General features: G+C 43.0%; 1 protein-coding gene across 2 annotated transcripts in view; it reads left to right on the top strand.

Moving 5' to 3' along the window:
- Positions 1 to 22,057, top strand: part of prkar1aa (protein kinase, cAMP-dependent, regulatory, type I, alpha (tissue specific extinguisher 1) a) — a 67,647-nt gene that overhangs the window by 6,478 nt on the left and 39,112 nt on the right. Inside the window, exons 4-11 of one of the 2 annotated variants that reach the window (XM_061748860.1) lie at positions 7,204 to 7,295; positions 7,381 to 7,442; positions 8,409 to 8,455; positions 11,694 to 11,852; positions 11,955 to 12,015; positions 12,101 to 12,222; positions 12,498 to 12,579; positions 20,721 to 22,057. The exon at positions 20,721 to 22,057 is cut by the window's right edge and continues 2,766 nt beyond it. In XM_061748860.1, coding sequence (XP_061604844.1) covers positions 7,204 to 7,295; positions 7,381 to 7,442; positions 8,409 to 8,455; positions 11,694 to 11,852; positions 11,955 to 12,015; positions 12,101 to 12,222; positions 12,498 to 12,579; positions 20,721 to 20,893 — 798 coding nt within the window. In that variant the 3' untranslated portion in view covers positions 20,894 to 22,057. The remainder of the gene's footprint in view (positions 1 to 7,203; positions 7,296 to 7,380; positions 7,443 to 8,408; positions 8,456 to 11,693; positions 11,853 to 11,954; positions 12,016 to 12,100; positions 12,223 to 12,497; positions 12,580 to 20,720) is intronic. The other variant, XM_061748861.1, reaches the window with a different exon arrangement.

The following is a 22,057-nucleotide window of genomic DNA, read 5'->3' as shown; positions in this document are numbered from 1 at the left end:
AAATTGTATGTGGTCGTTATGTTATGAAACAGTTATGTTGTGAAAAAGTTATGTTGTTGTTTTTTTTCATTTACGCACTAAAAAGCTGAAAGGCAAAGTGTGCAGCTGATAAAAAAACAGTAGGTGGAAATAATGCACATTAGGAATTGGTTGCTAACTTCTAAAAAGAAAATAACCCTTCTGTCTGTCAAATACTTTGAAATTTGTCTACATTGAGTTAAAATATGTTAAAAACACATACTCTTAAATTGAAATTATGAATTATGTCCAATGAAATGGTTGTTTTAGCAACAGAAAGTGTGGCCAGTGATGGCATTTTTGAAAATGGTCTATTGCAGGGTTCCTCAATTAAAAGATAATGGTTAGGTTAGGTAGATTACTGATCTCAATGAAATTCCTGTATCTAGTAGCAGCATTCACAGTAACAAAATCTCCACAATATATCACACCAAGCAAACAGTTACTATATGTACAGTCACTAGTTAAAGGCAATAGTTAAAGGGCAAATTTGCGGTAGTAATTCATTTAAAATTTAAAAGCCAGTAACTACAATTGATATGTAATTGTAAAAGTAAGAACAGTGAAGGCGGCACAGTGGTTAGCACTTCTGCCTCACAGTTCTGAGGATCCTGTTTCAAATCTGGCCTCGCCTGTGTGGAGTTTGCACGTTCTCCTCGTGCCTGCGTGGGTTTTCTCCTTTTCGCTGAAACATTCCATCCATCCATTCTTTTTCTGTACCACTTATCCTCACTAGGGTTGCGGGCGTGCTGGAGCCTATCTCAGCTATCTTCGGGCGAGAGGCGGGGTACACCCTGAACTGGTCGCCAGCCAATCGCAGGGCACACATAACAGATGTAACATTAATAAATATTAACTCAATTGGGTTAGTTCCACACACATTTAGTTCATAAGATTGATATTGATACAGGTTATAAAGAACCCAGAGTCAAATGTTAATTTTAGTCTACGCTGCGGGTGGCTAAGTAAATGGATATTCAAAATTTGGACACCCTTTATTTAAACCATGCAAACGTTTGTGACCCAGGCCCCTAAAAGAATCGGAATCGTGAATCGTTTGGAACCGGAATCGAAATAAGGAACCGGAATCGCTCAAATTCAAATTATGCCCCAACCTAACCCTACTGAGGATAAGCGGTGTAGAAAATGGATGGATGGATCGAAGAACAGTGAAATGATTGGCATCTTGTCCCTCCTGTGCAATATGTGCAATAGAGTTAAGTGACCTTAAGTTGCAAAGGTAAAAAAAAATATTCTCAGGAGTTGGCTCCCTTCAATGGGGAGGCTTGTGGAATACTGGCAAAAAAGTACATAATTTTTGTTTGCACATGACTAAAATGTGGTAAACTCGTAATTTTCTCCTCTTTTCCTTGAAAATAATCAAATAATGTTGGTTTAACACATTTTGTACATGTACAAAGTGAAGAAAAGATTTCCTGAGCCTGCCACAGAATTTGATCCTCTACCTCAGGGGTGTCAAACTCATTTTTGTCGCAGGCCACATTGTAGTTAAGGTTTTCCTCAGAGGGCCGGTATGACTGCGAAACCATATGATGTTTAATCACCTCATCATATTGTTACATATACACAATAAATTGATGGCTAACTAGGTTTGAAATCAGAAGTCGAAGATAATATTGTTAAAGTTACTGTATAAAGGGTTTTGGGAACAACAACAAAACAATACTTGCAATATCTCAATGTTACATATGACAATTTGAAATTTCTGTACAGATTTGATCAAGAATCATGGGCCACATAAAATTATGTGGCAGGCCGGATCTACCCTCCGGGACTGGGGTTTGACACCTGTGCTCTACATGATCACAGTGTCGTGATGGATGGGTGACATCAATACAGCAGTTTATGGAGCGGTGGGGCCTTTTATCTGCAGTAGATGAGGTCCAGTTCTAGGCAGTTAAATTCAAGTTTAGGTTGGAGGCACGTGATAATGTAGAGTATGTGTTAAATGAAATATAAAATCCCACATATTTTCTCATCACCAACTAAAAGTCAAATGAAATTTAAAAAAAGATTCTATAATTTTCACAGGAGACCTCTATTCATACATGCAAATCAGTGGCCTTTTGGCAAAATTCGCCGTTCTGAACTCAAAATAGGCCTTTTACGTGATTCTTATAGATCCGATGACTTTTTCCTGGGGGGGGTTTCCCCCCCGCTGCCGTTGTCGCAAAATGTCATATGCTGTTTCGTACCCCTTGAACGCTGGCATCTAGATCCATTCCATGCATCAACTATCCACACACACAATTTCTGAATATTACTCCGCGGAGGACTAATATGCGAGGGCATTGGCCTGAGGTTCTGCCTGTGCGCTCGGGACCTGCTTTGGAGAAGTCACAGGAGTTGACGAGACCAGAAAAAAACACTTCCGCCGCTTCTGCCGTTAAGAAGTAACGGTACTTTTACTCCGTTACAAAGATCTAAATGTCGCTCGCTACTTTGATCAATTATTGCTTATTTATCAACTATTTCTTGCGTGAGACAACAACTTCGACTTCCGCATTGGGCCCTGTTTGCTCCAATCCAGTTTAAGCGCTAGTGACGTTTAAGTCTAGTTCACCAAACAAACGACACAAGAAAGTCACATCACACAACATCTTCTATTGGGCTTTAATTCAAGGCTTACTTGAGGTATGTTCACGTAGTTTGAATACGATACGGCTCGCAAGCAGGCAACAAAACGTAATGTAGCCTAGCCTAGCAAGCTAGTGCTAGCACTAACGGTTGTACGTAAACATGGCGACGTTCTGTCGAATCATGCTCTAAAGTTTCGGTGTGTATGAAGTAATTTCATGACAATAAAGTAATTTAATTACAGTAAGTTAGCACCCATTATTTTTCATCCATCCATCCATTTTCTACCGCTTATCCGGGTTGGGTCGCGGGGGCAGTAGCTTTAGCAGGGATGCACAGACTTCCCTCTCCCCAGCCACTTCATCCAGCTCTTCTGGGGGGGATCCCAAGGCGTTCCCAGGCCAGCCGAAGGATATAGTCTCTCCAGCGTGTCCTGGGTCGTCCCCGGGGTCTCCTCCCGGTGGGACGTGCCCGGAACACCTCACCAGGGAGGCGTCCGGGAAGCATCTGAATCAGATGCCCCAGCCACCTCATCTGACTCCTCTCAATGTGGAGGAGCAGCGACTCTACTCTGAGATCCTCCCTGAGTCCAACCCTCACCGGAAACGAGTCCGACTTACTGCCGGATTTGCGGACCAAACTCTGACTCCGGTCGTACAGGGACCGAACAGCCCGTATCAGGGGGTTCGGTACCCCATACTCCCGAAGCACCCCCCACAGGACCCCCCCGAGAGACACAGTCGAACGCCTTCTCCAAGTCCACAAAACACATGTAGACTGAACTCCCATGCACCCTCGAGGACCTTGCCAAAGGTGTAGAGCTGGTCCACTGTTCCACGGCCAGGACGAAAACCACACTGCTCCTCCTGAATCTGAGATTCAACTTCCCGACGGACCCTCCTCTCCAGCACCCCTGAATAGACCTTACCAGGGAGGCTGAGGAGTGTGATCCCCCTGTAGTTGGAACACACCCTCCGGTCCCCCTTCTTAAAAAGGGGGACCACCACCCCAGTCTGCCAATCCAGAGGCACTGTTCCTGATGTCCATGTGATGTTGAAGAGGCGTGTCAACCAAGACAGCCCTACAACATCCAGAGCCTTGAGGAACTCCGGGCGAATCTCATCCACCCCCCGGGCCTTGCCACCAAGGAGCTTTTTAACCACCTCGGTGACCTCAACCCCAGGGATAGGAGAACCTGCCTCAGAGAACCCACACTCTGCTTTCTCATGGGAAGGCGTGTCGGTGGAATTGAGGAGGTCTTCGAAGTATTCTCCCCACCGACTCACAACGTCCCGAGACGAGGTCAGCAGCGCCCCATCCCCACTATACACAGTGTTGGTGGTGCACTGCTTTCCTCTCCTGAGACACCGCACGGTGGACCAGAATTTCCTCGAAGCCGTCCGGAATTCTTTCTCCATGGCCTCACCGAACTCCTCCCATACCCAAGTTTTTGCTTCAGTGACCACCAGAGCTGCATTCCGCTTGGCCAGCCGATACCCATCAGCTGCCTCAGGAGTCCCACAGCCCAAAAAGGCCCGATAGGACTCCTTCTTCAGCTTGACGGCATCCTTCACCGTTGGTGTCCACCAACGGGTTCGGGGATTGCCGCCACGACAACCTTACGGCCACAGCTCCGGTCGGCCGCCTCAGCAATGGAGGCGCGGAACATGGTCCACTCGGACTCGATGTCCCCCGCCTCCTCCGGGACATCAGCAAAGTTCTGTCGGAGGTGGGAGTTGAAAGTCCTTCTGACAGGGGATTCTGCCAGACGTTCCCAGCAGAGCCTCACAATACGTTTGGGCCTGCCACGTCAGACCGGCATCTTCCCCCACCATCGGAGCCAACTCACCACCAGGTGGTGATCAGTTGACAGTTCCGCCCCCTCTTCACCCGAGTGTCCAAGACATGCGGCCGCAAGTCCGATGACACGACCACAAAGTCGATCATCGAACTGCGACCTAGGGTGTCCTGGTGCCAAGTGCACGTGTGGACACCCTTATGCTTGAACATGGTGTTCGTTATGGACAATCCGTGACGAGCACAGATGTCAAATAACAGAACACCGCTCGGGTTCTGATCGGGGGGGCCGTTCCTCCCAATCACGCCCTTATAGGTCTCACTGTCATTGCCCATTGAAGCATTGAAGTCCCTCAGCAGAACGATGGAGTCCCCAGCGGGAGCGCTCTCCAGCTCCCCCTCCAAGGACTCCAAAAAGGGTGGGCACTCTGAACTGCTGTTTGGTGCATAGGCACAAACAACAGTCAGAACCCGTCCCCCACCCGAAGGCGGATGGAGGCTACCCTCTCGTCCACCGGGGTGAACCCCAACGTACAGGCGCCAAGCCCGGGGGCAATAAGTATACACACACCTCTCACCGTGAGTAACTCCAGAGTGGAAGAGAGTCCAACCCCTCTCGAGAGGACTGGTACCAGAGCCCAAGCTGTGTGTGTAGGCGAGTCCGACTATATCTCGTCGGAACTTCTCGACCTGTCACACCAGCTTGGGCTCCTTCCCTGCCAGAGAGGGGACATTCCACGTCCCTAGAGCCAGCTTCTGTAGCCGGGGATCGGATCGCCAAGGCCCCCACCTTCGGCCGCCGCCCAGCTCACACTGCACCCGACCCCTATGGCCCCTCCCACATGTGGTGAGCCCATGGGAAGGGGGACCCACGTTACCCTTTCGGGCTGTGCCTGGCCGGGCCCCATCAGTGCAGGCCCGGCCACCAGGCGCTCTCCTTCGAGCCCCACCACCAGGCCTGGCTCCAGTGGGGTGCCCCGGTGACCCGCGTCCGGGCAAGGGAAAACGAAGTCCATTGTTTGTCGTCATCATTAAGGGTCTTTGAGCCATTATTTCTGTCATGTAATTTTGGTTTGACCTGACAAGATACTTTTGAAGAAACTCAGTGTACAGTACACAAGAAAGAGAAAGGAGCAAGTCATTTAAATAGACACATTGCTCCTTCTTGCGATCGGATCAGTGATCAATTTTTGTTTTCTGTAGTTTTTTCACGCACACACACAGTAATCTCATAATTTTCACATTCTGTTTTGTTATTTTAATTTTATTGATGTTCATGCTGTGGTTTAAAAAAAATCAGAAGATACTATGTACTCATTACTTGAGTAATTATTTCACTGTGTACTTTTTACTCTTACTCAAGTAATTATTTGAATGACTACTTTTTACTTTGACTTGAGTCACATTATTGTCAAGTAACAGTAATCTTATTTGAGTACAATATTTGGCTACTCTACCCACCTTTGGAGCGGACATCCTCTTTTGCTACTCTTACGTTTAGGCAACATTTTTGCTCATCAGCTCAGCCAGCGTTGTATTTGTTGCACTGGTCATTTGTATTTTCGTTGAGGTGCTGCGCGTCGTGTCCCCAGTGGAACCGCGAAGCACACGTAACATCGGCGACAAGAGCTGATCCATTAGTACATCTTGTATTAAGAAGAATAATCACCACCTTTATTGTCATGAACATGCATGCATGCACACAAAATTTGTTCTTTGCATTTTACCCATCGCAGTGAACACACACACACACACACACACACACCTGTTTGTGGAACACACTGGAGCAGGAGGCAGCTTAAGCTGCCCGGGAAAAGTTCAGAGTATCAGTGTCTTGCTCAAGCACACCCCAGCCGTGAGATGTTGCTGAATGGTCCGGTCGGGGTCTTTAACCTAGATCCATCACGGTGGCAGGTGATGATCTTAACCATTGGTCCACGGCTGCCCGTGAATTATCTAATTAGTTTACGGATGTTAATGTTAAGCAACGGAGCGATGTTAGGGATTATGTCACAACACAGAATGAACTAACTTCAAATTCAGAAATGGCCAATTAAAAAAGTTAAATACTGTACTTAATATTTTCCTGGAGGATGCATTTGGGATTAGCCTTTGAAGTTGGTAATAGTGAAAAATGAAGTGAAACAGAATGATTTTAGTTAATTCTTTTCCAGAATGAGAGTGCTTAAAGAGGAGGATGCTATTCATGTGGCACAGCTTGATGCAGCCATCAGGTGCAGGTGGAGATGGGCCTGGCTCAAGTTGGAGGCCAAAACAAAAAAGAAAAGAAATTAGGCAAATTAAATTTTAATCTTAAATTTGTACATCAGCATGTACTTGAGCGGTTTAAATAAATGTTTTTCTGTGTGAAGAAAATTAATTTTGCCTTATTGTAGTCTTCAGTCTTCCGGATTGCTCATTCATTTTAACAAAGTTAAGAGACACTTTTGTTCGCCGCCGTCGGGCACATGCACGTCTTCGTGCACCTTCTTCGTTGGTTTTCGCCGCTGCTTCGTTGGTTTTCGGCAATTCTTCTTAGGGGTGGGCGGACTGTATTCATCGAAACTGGGAACCAAAATTTTTAAATTGGAACGATTCCGGGAAAACCGGAGCATTACTCCCGGTTCCAATCTGTTCTCGATTCTCGAGGCCCAACCCTAGTAGTGGGCCGGGAGATCCCCCCCAGAACCCCCTACAATGTATTTTTGTCACCTTTTTCATGCCTTTGGTGTTTGCATGGCTGTCTATTGTAGACTATGACACACAATTCTCTCATTCGCTCTCTATCAGGTCATTCCAAAAGACTACAAGACTATGGCAGCTCTGGGTAAAGCCATGGAGAAGAACATCCTCTTTGCCCACTTAGACAGCAATGAGAGAAGGTATCGCATCGGTCCAATCAACAAGCTGCTTCCAATCCTTGATTAACATTTCTTGCTCCTTAAACAATTGTTTTTGGTCTTTCAGTGACATATTTGATGCCATGTTTTCTGTCAACTACATTGCTGGAGAAACAGTCATCATTCAAGGTGATGAAGATTTTTGATCTGCAGTTTATGTGGAGAAATGTTTTGTTAATTTCTAGACTTTATACCGATCTGATCGGCCTGATCAGTATTGGCTGATAATTAGCATTTAATGCTGATCGGCTGTGTCATAATTCGCCGATCCAATCAATGACATCTCCGCAAAAGACATTTAGTCCGTGTCACCATCGTTTACAGTATATTTGAATCCAAAAGCTAGTTTATTTTTAGCCTTGTCGTGTGTCTTTTGATGTAATACTGTAAATATCTGACCACCAATAAAGTTATTTAAAAAAAAAAAAACGTCGGTGATGTGGGACAGACAACGTAATGTGTGGATCAGACTACAATTAAACGGTCAAGCATTTCAGAAAAGCATTATCATAAACAAAACATAACTATAAAGAAATTAATTATGGTTGTTGTTTAGTCATCAGTCATATTTAACAACATACACAAAACAAAAAAAACTGTTTCACAAATTCTGCCAGGGTATGTAAACTTATGAGCAGAACTGTACATATATGCAGTCATGCGTACCCCTGCCATATTGGAATGGAAGTGGAGGCTACACATTTTTTACCACCACTAGGTGGCTGTGGCATATTAGAATGAAAGTGTACACCTTTCTCATAACCTCTAGGTGGCGGTGGCATTTTGGAATGAAAGTTTACAGCTTTTTCATAACCACTAGATGGCGGCATACATTTATAAAATGTTAAAGTTTTTTCCATCTGTCCCTATACCTATGTATAATGCACACTATTGACTTTTGACAATTTTCTGGGGGAGGAAATGCGCATTATACACAAGAAATTACGGTATATATAGTCATTTAAATACACATTGCTCCATCTTATGATCGGATCGGTGATCTGTTATCGTTTTCTTAAACTCGCTGATCAGCCCCAAAAATCCTGATTGTGTAAAGCCTATTAATTTCTTTACCTCTACCTTTTCCTGTTTCAGGTGATGAGGGAGACAACTTCTATGTTATTGACCAGGGAGAGATGGATGTAAGATTATTTTCTTATTTTTTGGTACAACTGCTTACATCATACATTTGTTATTAAAACAGGAGCGGTCGAAACAGTCAACAGGCCACAAGTCCTGAAATGCACAAACCACGGTAATGTGTCGCACACAGATGCCCAGTTCCAATGTCAAGAAGGCAAACAGCCACTGCCTCACAGTTCTGAGGACTCGGGTTCAAATCCGGCCTCGCCTGTGTGGAGTTTGCATGTTAACGCCATGCCTGCGTGGGTTTTCTACAGGTACTCTGGTTTAGGTTAATTGAAGACTCTAAATTGCCCATACGTCAGAATGTGAGTGTGAATGGTTGTTTGTTTATATGTGCCCTGGGATTGGCAGGCGACCAGTTCAGGGTGTGCCCTGCCTCTTGCCCAGAGTCAGCTGGGATAGGCTCTAGCACGGCCACGACCCTAGTAAGGATAAGCGCTACGGAAAATGAATGGATTGATGGTCTTCCAACAAGAAACATGAAGTCAACGCATGTGATTTGCTTTCGTACGGCCACATAAAATGATGTGGCGGGCCAGATCTGGCCCCCGGGCCTTGAGTTTAATATCTGTGCTCTTAAGCTTTGAGAAAGAAAGGATTTGCTTGTGGTCTCCAATATACAAGCTCATCAGTGAAACCGATTGGAGGTAAAGTCATGACTTGGGCCTGTATGGCTTCTTCTGGAACAGGCTAATTAATCTTCATTGATGTACAACATGATGGCAGCAGAAGAATGAACTCGGAAGTCTTCATGAGGGGCAAGAAGTGGATGGTTCTATAACGGCCAAGTGAATCTCCACACTTAAACCCTATAGAGCATGGGTAGCCACACTTTTTTGCCTTGAGAGCTACTTTTCAATTGACTGACTTAAAATGATCTACCAACGCATAAAAATGCATAAATTCTACTATATATATATATATATATATATATATATATATATATGTGTGTGTGTGTGTGTGTGAGAAATAAGTATATAACACAATTTTTTTCATTTTCTCAACATTTTCTCACAAAATTTGACCAGATGTTGGGAATAACCCAAGTAATTCATACGTACAAATAAAGTAGAACCAATAAGCTCAGAAATTAAGTTGTGTGTAAAAATGTGAAATGACACAGGGAAAAAGTATTGAACACATGAAGAAAGGGAGGTGCAAAAAGGCATGGAAAGCCAAGACAACACCTAAAATCTATCAATAATTAAACAGGAATCCAGCCCCTTGTCAGTGCAAATGAATATCAGCCGGTTCAGTCCTAATTGAATTAAATGTGTGGATGGATGCCATAATACATACAAAGAATGAGTTTGAAAAAGGTCTTTTGGCGTTAGACAAAGAGAGGATTTCTACCTATTTGGCTAGAAACCAATATGACTTCCAAATGAACGTTCCCGAAGTAAGTCACAAGGGCGGAGTTTGGTAACGCCAGATCCGGACAGTCAGGAGTGTAATGAGTTCTGTCTTGGCACAAGCCACAGGAAGGCTAGATGACACCTCATTGAGAACATTCTTCTACGAGGCCATGTCGATTGTGAACAATCGCCCACTCACGACAGATACAATCAGTGACCCCACAAGTGTTGAGCCTTTGACACCGAATCATTTGCTCACAATGAAGATGTCTCTGCCCCTTCCGCCTCCTGGCAAATTTGTTACGGAAGATTTGTACGCCAGAAAGAGGTGGCCGAGGGTGCAATATCTAACAGAGCAATTCTGGAGCAGGTGGCGCAAAGGATACTTGGCCAACATAAGCCTAAAACAACAGTGCCATGCGCCAAAAAGAAATGTGCAAGTTGGGGATGTAGTGATTGTCAAGGAGGACAATATTCACAGAAATGAGTGGAAATTGGCCAGAGTAGTTCAGACAAGTGAAGCTGATGATGATCTTGTGCAAAAGGTTAAGATCCAAATCGGACAGAGGGATTTAGGAAAGAAAGATGAACGTTTGAAGCAACTATCCTTTCTTGAGCGTCCAATTTAAAAACTAGTAATACTGGTTGAAAATTAGTCCTAGACTATAGTGAGAAGGTACAAAAATCTGATAACAAAAACGCAAAAGAGTGGTTTGCAGGTTTGAAGATTACATTGTTTTGATGTTGTTGAGGCGGCATGACTTGATGGTTGATTGTCAATTCAGGGAAAATTACAAGATTTAATTTGTTTAACATATGGGTGAATATAAATCTTTGTAATTTTGGTGGTAGTGTACCTGTCACAAAAAGTGTTTCTTTTTGTACAGAGTTTTATGTTACCACAGAGAAAATGTCTTGTTTTAAATGTCTACAAGTTCTGTGGCATGTTAATACCACCTACTGGTCACATTGTATATTGCGCTGAATAGTCAGCATGCGGCACGGTGGCCGACTGGTCAGAGCGTCAGCCTCACAGTTCTGAGGACCCGGGTTCAATCCCCGGCCCCACCTGTGTGGAGTTTGCATGTTCTCCCCGTGCCTGCATGGGTTTTCTCCGGGCAATCCGGTTTCCTCCCACATCCCAAAAACATGCATTAATTGGAGACTCTAAATTGCCCGTAGGTGTGACTGTGAGTGCGAATGGTTGTTTGTTTGTATGTGCCCTGCGATTGGCTGGCAACCAGTTCAGGGTGTACCCCGCCTCCTGCCCGATGACAGCTGGGATAGGCTCCAGCACGCCCGCGACCCTAGTGAGGAGAAGCGGCTCAGAAAATAGATGGATGGATAGTCAGCATGCAGCGTCACATGATCAGTCAAAAAGGAAACGTGCTGACAGAGGCTGGTCGGTGAAAACAAGAAAATGGACACTCAAGGACTGTAACAACTCCTACATTTGTGGTCAGAAGGCGCACACGTTTTTCACGGTGTTTGCTAGTGTAAAGAATCAAATAAATGCGGATGGTTGTTTGTTTGTATGTGCCCTGCAATTGGCTGGCAACCAGTTCAGGGTGTGCCCTGCCTCCAGCACGCACGCGACCCTAGTGAGGAGAAGCGGCTCAGAAAATGGATGGATGGATGGATGTATTATTCTAAAAAACTGTCACAGACAGATCGTCTGTGAAACCCACTTTCACCTATATGCTTAGTGGGGCAGTAATGCGATTTAAATATTTAGGTGTCTATAACTGGATGAAATGTTCAAAGATGCCAAAAGCAGCAGTACCATCAAGCAAGATCAAATGTAATTAAACATGTCTTTAATATGACACTTAATTGCAGTGGATTGTAGTAACTACTGGCTCTGTGCATCTCATTATAGGTGTATGTGAACAAGGACTGGGTGACCAGCATTGGTGAGGGTGGCAGTTTTGGCGAGCTTGCTTTGATCTATGGGACCCCTCGAGCAGCTTCTGTCCGTGCTAGGTCCAATGTCAAGCTGTGGGGCATCGACAGAGACAGTTACAGGAGAATACTCATGGTAGGCAGTGGTTTATCACAGTGCACAGTAATAATATTAATAGCTGCATTGTCTATCTCATATGTCACATCATATCAATTATGTGTTGGATTGGATTTATAGGGGAGCACACTAAGAAAGCGCAAGATGTATGAGGAGTTCCTGAGCAAAGTTTCGATTTTAGGTGAGTCCTACAAATTAGTGCATTCAAATCTCAGTTGAACTTTTTTTTTTTGCGTATGCTTAATATTTCCTTACCATGTTAACAGAGTCTTTGGACAAATGGGAGCGCCTGACTGTTGCTGATGCCTTGGAGACAGTGCAGTTTGAGGATGACCAGAAAATTGTTGTGCAAGGAGAGCCTGGTGACGAGTTTTTCATTATCTTGGAGGTATACACAATCTTCTCAGGCTGGATTCATACTGCATGTCCAAGTGCACAATACCTTTTTAATATTCACCCAGCAAATTGACAGGAAATAAATGGCTATTGAAGAAATCTGCATTCATACCATACACTCTTTATATGCCATAATGTAATGATACGCTAATAACGTTTACATTACATCAAGAGCTTTAGATTAGACAGCCCACCTTCTCTACATCATGCATTTTCACAGTACATTTATTTGGAATGCAATTCAAGTCAACTTTTATGTGGTTTTAGGGGACAGCAGCAGTGCTGCAGAGGCGGTCGGTGGATCAGGAGTTTGTGGAAGTTGGCAGACTTGGACCATCAGATTACTTTGGTAAGTTATAGTAAAAAACATAAGAACCCTATCAGAGCCTGAAATCAGTCTTCTACAATAGAACCAGCATTACATATAATGTGGAACTATTTAGAATCTCAAATTAATTCTCGAATCTAAAATGCACAGAGTAGATTTACATCACTTTAAAACATCCCTATCCTATCCCATCGTGTCCGAATGCATTTATACAAACTTTAACACAGGGTTGGGCAATTTCATCCATCTTTCCGCTCATTCGGGATTGGGTCGCGGGACCAGCAGCCTAAACAGAGAGGCCCAGACGCGGGCCATTTTATCCAGCTCCCTCGGGGGTACCCGAGGTGTTCCCAGACCACCCGAGAGACCTAGTCTCCCCAGTGTGTCCCAGGTATTCAGGATGTATTCTAACCAGATGCCTGAGCCACCTCATTTAGCGCGATGCGTAAGAGCAGCGCCTCTACTCTGAGCCCCTCGTGGATGACCAAGCTTGTCACCCTATCGCTAAGGGATCTCAGGCACCCTGCGAAGGAAACTAATTTCCGTCGCTTGTATTCGTGATCTTGTTCTTTTGGTCACTAACTATAACAAGTGACCATAGCTGAGAATAGAAACATAGATCGACCTGTAAATCGAGAGCTTACCTTATAGTTTAGATACTTTCTCACCATAACAGACTGATGCAGAGTCTGGATCACTGCAGATGATGTACTGATCTCTTGCTCCTTTGTTCCTTCACTCGGCGCAACGGCGCGCTACTCGTGTTTACATTTAGACGAACAAAAACAACAGCTTTCATGTATTGTAGTATTTATCTGACACTGTTTCCCCAAAAGTGGATATTTCAGCCCACGAATAACTTGAGAAAACACCTTGCAGTAAATTGCAGATGTTTTGTTGTAGTTACGGCTGTGCATACACACGCACGCACACACAGCAACATCAGAATTTGCACATTCACATTTAATTTTAGTTTATTTTTTTATGTTCACGCTGTGGTTAAAAAAAAGTAGTACTATTTACTCAGTACTTAAGTAATTATTTCTTTGTGTAATTTTTACTCTTACTCAAGTAATTTTTTTGGAGGACTACTTTTTACTTTTACTTGAGTCACATTATAGTCAAGCAACAGTACTCTTACTTGAGTACAATATTTGGCTACTCTCCAAAGCGGCGAGCCTCAATTGCTACTCTTACGTTTAAGCAACATTTTTGCTCATCAGATCAGTCAGTGTCGTATTTGTTGCACTGGTGAACACACACACACTTGTTTGTGGAACACACTCGAGCAGGAGGCATTTTAAGATGCCTGGGGAGCAGTTCGGAGTATCAGTGTCTTGCTCAAGCACACCACAGCCGTGAGATGTTGCCGAATGGTCCGGTCGGGGTCTTGAACCCAGGTCCCTCACGGTGGCAGGTGATGATCTTAACCATTGGGCCACGGCTGCCCATGAATTAGGAAACGCGCCTAGAATTATGTAATTAGTTTACGGATGTTAATGTTAAATGTATTAAGCGACGGGATTATGTTAATGCTAAGGATTATGTCACAAAACAGAATGAACTAACTTCAAATTCAGAAATGGCCGATAAAAACAGAAAAATACTGTACTTAATATTTTCGTGGAGGATGCATTTGGGATTAGCCTTTGAAGTTGGTAATAGTGAAAAATGAAGTGAAATAGACAATGATGTTAGTCAATTATTTTCCAGAATGAGAGTACTTAAAGAGGCGGATGCTATTCATGTGGCACAGCTTGAAGCAGGCATCAGGTGCAGGTGGGGCTGGGCCTGGCTCAAGTTGGAGGCCAAAACAAAAAAGCAAGGAAATTAGGCAAATTAAATTTTAATCTTAAATTTGTACATCAACATGGAGTTGCGGTGTAAATAAATGGTTTTCTTCGTGAAGAAAATGTATTTATTTTGCCTTATTTTACTCTTGAAAGTCTTTCAGATTGCTTAATTTATGTTAAAATACAAAAGAAATTCTCCCCCCAGACCCCCGACAATGTTTTTGTTTGTCACCTTTTTATGGCTTTGGTGTTTGCATGTCTGGTCTTCACAGAAACTCATATAGGATGTAACAGTGTCCTTATATTCATCCAGACTGCCAGTTGAAGTTTCAGAGACACTCCTGTCTATGCAGTCTAAACAGCTTTGAAGTTTGATCTTTGCTTCATTGGTTGACTTCTTTACTGTTTTCACCATAGGCTTCACAGATTTAAGTTTTTACCTGTATGTTGGTATTAAGTGAATTAAGCAGTGATCAGACGAGCCCAGAGCTGGACGTGGGCTAATTAGCAGTGCGGTATTCCTGTTAGAGCAGGAATGTAGACACCCGTGAGTATGAAAGACGTGAACTCGCGCAACGAGTAGGATGGCTTACAGTTCAAAAACAGCGACTGCAAGTCTGGGCTGCAGTGTGTGCTAAGCTCCCTGACGTCGGTACACCATTTTTCGTTGATATAGGAGCATATCCCACCGCCTTTTGTTTTCACCGATAGCTCCGTGACGCGGTCTGCTCAGTGTAGTTGGAAGCCCCGAAGCATTACAACACCATCGGGGATGCGTTCACGAAGCCATGTCTCTGTGAAGCACAGGGCAGGAATGTCCGAAGTCCTTACTGGTCTTTGTGAGACGATAAAGCTCGTCCATTTTGTAGGGTAGGGAGCGTAGATTTGCGAGATGAATCAAGGGGAGCGGCATTCTGAATCCTCTGAAATCTGCATCTCCATACAGATCCTCTAAAACATTCTGGTAGACTGTTGCGGTGACCTTGGATATAAGAAAGCAGAGTTTACCAACACCTGCACTGGACATTGCACTCCAAATAATGACTGACTGTGGATATATCACACTGGACCTCAAGCCGCTTGGGTTCTGTTCTTCACCCGTCTTCCTCCAAACCCTTGGACCTTGATTCCCAAATGAAAGGCACACTTTACTTTCGTCAGAAAAGAGGACCTCGGACCACTGGCCAACAGTCCAGTCTTTCGTCTCCTTAGCCCAGTTGAGAAACTTCCTACGTTGGCTCAGAAGCGGTTTGACCCGAGCAACCCGGCAGTTGTAGCCCATCTCCCGGATGCGTCTGAATGTGGTGGTTTTTGAAGCTATGACTCCCGCCTCATTCCACTCTTTCTGGATCTCTGCTAGATTCTTGAATCTTCTCTGTTTGGTAATCCACTGAAGCCCACGGTCATCTCTTTTGCTGGTGCATCTTCTCCTGCCACATTTTGTCCTTCCACTAGGCTTTCCATTGATATGCTTGGACACAGCACTCTGAACAGCCAGCCTCCTTAGCTATGAACCTTTGTAGCTTACCCATCCTATGGAAGGTATCAATGATGGTCTTCTGGCCAGTTGTCAAGTCTGCAGTCTTCCCCAAATTGAACCCAACTGAGACAATTGAACTAAACTGAAGCAATTTAATGACACCTAGGGAAACCTGTGCAGGTCCTTTTGAGTTTAGTACATGATTAGTGTGTCAAACTCAGTTTAAAACATTTATGGCCTGCAAAATCTGGTCTGATTTCGTCATAGTTTTGTGGGTTTTCTGAACTGGAAGCCCAAATTATGTAAAAATAAATATTGGAAATTGTTTAAATTGTGGGCCCTATAATAGATGAAAGTTTAACTTTTTGAATGGAATTATGGAAAGAAATAAACTTCCATGATATTCAAATTTTTTGGAAAGGGTCTGTACAGTATATTAACATTCTCATATATGATTCATTAATCCAGATAGAATTAATATGATTCTGAGATAAAGATGTGTTTAATTAAAGGCAACTGTCACATGACGACATATCCCACATGCTTTGTCTATGTGGATGAGTCGTGGGAGGTAGGGCTGCACGATATTGGAATAAAATGAGATTGCTATTTTCTTTAACCTTGTGATATATATTGCGATGTTAAAAAAAATACAGGATAATGTACACATAATGTGAAAACCAGCACACATTTCTTTTCTTCTCTTGAAAAACTATGCTCAGTCGAGCACACAAATACTCATTTGATTGAAGTCTATCTGTATTTAAATGTCGTATTGAGCAATAGTCCAGCCAGACATGAAGGTAAAATCATCTCTTTCTATTGTATATACAGTAGAGTCATTAGCACATTCCTGACACTATTAATTTGTTTTAATCAGCTTATTTTACACCTACAATCCCCTCCAAAGGTTTTGGAACGGTAAGGTCAATTCCTTTGTTTTTGTTGTAAATTGAAGACATTTGGGTTTCAGATCAAAAGATGAATATGAAACAGAAGTTCAGAATTCCAGCTTTTATTTCATGGTATTTACATCTAGATGTGTTAAACAACAGACAGAGGACAGAGCACCTATTGTTTAAAGCCACTCACTTTTACAGTGAGCAAAAGTATTGGAACTGACATTAAATTAACTGAAAGTGAATAACATTTAGCTGGCACGGTGGACGACTGGTTAGCACCTCTGCCTCACAGTTCTGGGGACCAGGGTTCAAATCCCAGCCCCATTTGTGTGGGGTTTGCATGTTCTCCCTGTGCCTGAGTGGGTTTTCTCCGGGCACTTCGGTTTCCTCCCACATCCGAAAAACATGCGTGGTAGGTTGATTGATGACTCTAAATTGCCTGTGGGTGTGAATGTGAGTGTGAATGGTTGTTTGTTTCTATGTGCAATGCAATGGATGGATGGATGGATGGATGAACAACATTTAATATTGGGAGGCATAACCCTTACTTGCCCTAACTGCATCAAGCTTACGACCCATTGACTTCACCAGGCTGTTACAGTCTTCATTTGAAATGCTTTTCCAGGCCTTTACTGCAGCCTCTTTCATTTCTTGTTTGTTTCAGAGGGTTTCTCCCTTCAGTCTCAGGAAGTAAAATGCATGCTCGATTGGGTTAAGGTCCGGTGATTTACTTGGCCAGTTTAAGACCATCCACTTTTCCCCCCTGATGAAGTCCTTTGTTGCGATGGCAGTGTGTTTTGGGTCATTTTCTTGTTGCATGATGAAGCTTCTCCCGATTAGTTTGGATGCATTTTTCTGTAAATTTCCAGACAAAATGATTTTGTAGACTTGAGAATTCATTCTGCTGCTTCCATCCTGAGTTCCATCATCATCAATGACTAGTCAGAATCAGAATCATCTTTATTTGCCAAGTATGTCCAAAAAACACACAAGGAATTTGTCTCCGGTAGTTGGAGGCGCTCTTGTACGAGTTACCTGGGTGTGTGAAAAAGTAATGGCCCCCTAAACCTAATAACTGATGGGCCATCCTCAGCAGCAACAACTAAAATCAAGCGTTTTCTATAAGTGGCAATGAGCCTTTCACATCTCTGTGCAGATATTTTGGCCCACTTTTCCTTGCAGAATTGTTTGAATTCGGCAAAAAATGGAGGGTTTTCGAGCATGAACCTTTTTGAGGTCATGCCGCTGCATTTCAATGGGATTCAGGTCTGGACTTAGACTAGGCCACTCCAAAATCTTAGTTTTTTTTTTAGCCATTGAGAAGTTGACTGGCTGGTATGTTTTGGATCGTTATCCTGCTGCAGAACCCAAATGCGCTTCCGCTTGAGGTCACAAACTGATGGCTGAACAGGATTTTCTGTTAAATAATTCATGGTTCCATCAATCACAGCAAGTTGTCCAGGCCCTGCAGGAGGAAACAGCCCAAGAAAATTACACTACCACTACCATGTTTAACAGTTGTTATGATGTTCTTTTTCTGAAATGCTGTGCTACATTTACCCCAGATGTAACAAGACACACACCTTCCAAAAGGCTCAAATTTCCTCTCTTCAGTCCATACATTATTCTCCCAAAGGTCTTGGGAATCAGTCAGATTTTTTTTTGCAAAAGTAAGACTGGTCTTTATGTTCTTTTTGGTCAGCAGTGGTTTTCGCCTTGGAACTCTGCCATGGATGCCATTTTTGCCTAGTCTCTTCCTTATTGTTGTGTCATTAACACTCACTTAAACTGAGGCAAGGGACCCTTGCAGTTCTTTAGCAGTTGGCCTGAGTTCCTTTTGTAGCCTCCTGGATTAGTTACTGGTGTTCTCTTGGCGTACTCCTTGTCGGCCGGCCTCTCCTGGGAAGGTTCACCAATGTTCCATGTTTTCTCCATCTGAGGATAATGGCTCTCCCTATGGTTAGCTGGAATCGTAAAGCTTTAGAAATGTCTTTTGTCAGCCTTTCCAGACTGATAGATGTCAATTACTTTAGCTCTCAACTCTTCTGGAATTTCTTTGGATCGTGTCATTTTGTTGCAGCTTTTTTAGATCTTTTCTTTGACTTGTTTTTGTTGGGACAGATTCTGTTTAAGTGATTTCTTGATTGAACAGGTCTGGAGGCTTGGGTGTGAGCAGTGAAAATTAACCAAAAATTGTGATTAGCCACAATTAATTCATGATTTAACAAGGGGGGTAATTACTTTTTCCACACAGGGCCAGGGAACTTTCAATAGTTTTTTGTTTTCCTTAATAAATGAAAGCACCATTTAAAAACAGCATTTTATGTTCACTTTTGTTATATTTGTCTGATATTTACATTTGTTTGATGGTCTTACACATTAAAGCGGGGAAACTATGCAAACATAAGAATTTGAGAAGGGGGCCGATACTTTTTCACGGCACTGTCTATTGTATTTTAAAATAATACAGAACTATATTTATAATTTCATTTGTAACTGTAGCTAAAACAGGAACGACGGGACAGCAACATCGACTTCACTACCAGCAAGTTAGCCGCTAGTGAGCTGTAACTGGCTACCTGTCGTCATTCATCTGCCACGATTTGTTGGATACATTTTTCACAATTTTATCCAATACATCAGCCACGGTCACAGTCTATCATGACATCCGTGCAGCTCCCCACGGCAATAGGACGCCTCGTTCTGCGGAGATCATCGTCTCGGGGGAGAGTACGGCTCCATGACCCACGTGTGGCACATAAACGCTGGCTACAACTGCGCATAAGCAGTAAGTCAAAATGATGCCAGAAATAAACAGCATTGCAGCTCTTGTCAGAATAAAATACGTACTTTGATTAGTTTTCATTCGAATGCAAAAATTATGTTTCGTTTAAAATTAGTTTTCTCAAGTGAAATCGCGAATGAATCCGAAGTCGTTCATAGCACTAATGGCACTACTGTAGTACGATGACTTACGAGTTTAAATTCCATATTGAATTGAATTCAAATGCCACCTCCCCAAACCACCTAAAAATGTCATTACGTTTTTAATAAAGAAAAATAGACTGTTGTACTAAAATACAATAAAAGAGAATGTAACTACATAACTGATGTTATAAAGTGTCGTTACTATGTATAGTATATAGTGTATAGTATATATAGAATACTACAGGACATGTATGAGGGCAGCAAAACAGTAGTGAGGTGTGCTGTAGGTGTGACAGAGGAGTTTAAACTGGAGGTGGGATTGCATCAGGGATCACCTCTGAGCCCCTTCCTTTTTGCAATAGTGATGGATAGGCTGACAGATGAGGTTAGACTTTAATTCCTATGATTCTGACCATGATGTTCGAAGGTGACATTGTGATCTGCAGTGAAAGCAGGGAGCAGGTGGAGGAACATTTAGAAAGGTGGAGGCATGCGCTGGAAAGAAGAGGAATGAAGATTAGCCGCAGTAAAACAGAATATACGTGCATTAATGAAAGAGGTGGAGGGGTAAGAGTGAGGCTACAGGGAGAAGAGATAGCAAGGGTGGAGGACTTTAAATACCAGAGCAACTGAGTGTGGTAAGGAAGGGCACATATAGACAAACAACTATTCGCACTCACATTCACACCTACGGACAATTTAGAGTCTTCAATTAACCTACCATGCATGTTTTTGGAATGTGGGAGGAAACCGGAGTACCCAGCGAAACCCCATGCAGGCACGGGGGAGAACAAACTCCACACAGGCGAGGCTGGAAATGAACTCAGGTCTGTGAGGCAGATGTGCTAACCAGTCGGTTACCGTGCTGCCATCAAAGAAAATGCTACTGGTAATTTTAAATCATAGGCTAAGTACAAATACAGTTTTGGTAGGATTTTTAATTTTCAAAACTTGATGATCATACTGTGTCGTTACATTTTTGGAGACTCTTTATTTAAAGTTGCATAACAAAACAACACTTTAGATACCGGTGTTAAAATGTGTATATCTTATTTTCAGGTGAGATTGCCCTACTGATGAACCGGCCTCGTGCCGCCACTGTTGTTGCATGTGGACCCCTCAAGTGTGTCAAACTGGATCGGCCACGGTTTGAGAGAGTCCTTGGCCCCTGCTCAGACATCCTAAAGAGAAACATCCAGCAGTACAACAGCTTTGTTTCCCTCTCTGTCTGAGCCTCCTTCCTCTTGTGTCAGATACACCGACAGAGGTCTGGTTCATTTTGTATTTTACCTCTCTTTCCAATATACTTGGAACTGCCTTGTTACAAAAAGATTTACTACTACTTGGTACTTGGGATACCGTTCATAGCTTTGCAGGAGTTGCTCTAAATTATTATTTTATATATAGTATCGCTACGGGCAGAATCCTCACTTCTCCTAAACCAGCATTTTTTAGGAAACAAAAAAATTGCATGTTTGTTGAGCCACATTAGCACATCAAGTTGTTTTTTTTTATATAGCCCTTAATCACAAAACATAAATGGTTATAAAGGAACCTCACAAGCCTACAGTTACAGAGTTCGCCATCCACTGGTCTAATGAAAATTTCCTAAAACCTGTTTTGGAAAAAGGAAGGAACCTTGAGAAGGGAAATCAGAAGAAATAAAAGCTATTCAATGTTTAAACAGCAAGGGAGTTCATTTAAGGATATGAAGTGTAGCTGGTTGACCCATCTGGGGAAGTGTTCCTCCTCAGGTTTTGTCCTGTTCTATCGATGCAGAATCATCCACGGCAACAGTGACAGCCTCATTTTTCTCATCGCCACCTAGCCGAAGAAAAAGGAAATAAGAGAAGCGACAGTAAAACAGGCCAAAATTCTGTCAGTGTATGAGAAGGCCAAGAGAATAGTTCTATACTGGGTGTGGTTTAACCAAATGCAAGAGTGTAGAAATAAGGAGATTTAAACATTTCTAGAGTTATAGTGGATATAAAGAGTCTGTACACCACTATGCAAATGCCAGGTTTTTGCAATATGGAAAATGTGACTAAGACAAATCATTTAAAAACTTTTTCCATCAATAATATTATCTATAGCCAGTGCAGCTCAATTAAATTTAAAGAAATATATCTTTGAGAGGGGAAGTATAAATTAAAAAACTGAAATAATGTGGTCGCACAAGTGCGCACACCCTCTTGTAAACCTCATCAGACCATAACACAGGTGTGTCAAACTCATTTTTGTCCCAGATTTGGCCCCCGGCCCTTGAGTTTGACACCTGTGCCATAACACATTTTCCCACATATTTGGAAGATTTTGTTATGGTTGAATGAAACCAAAGTTGAACTTTTTGATCATGATTACAGGTATGTTTGGCACAAACACAATACTGCTGATCA

This window comes from Phyllopteryx taeniolatus, chromosome 16 (assembly GCF_024500385.1).
Source record: "Phyllopteryx taeniolatus isolate TA_2022b chromosome 16, UOR_Ptae_1.2, whole genome shotgun sequence".
In the NCBI taxonomy this organism is placed as follows: Eukaryota; Metazoa; Chordata; class Actinopteri; order Syngnathiformes; family Syngnathidae; genus Phyllopteryx; species Phyllopteryx taeniolatus.
Note: the sequence above shows the minus strand (reverse complement) of the source record. Positions and strands in the feature narration are given on the sequence as shown.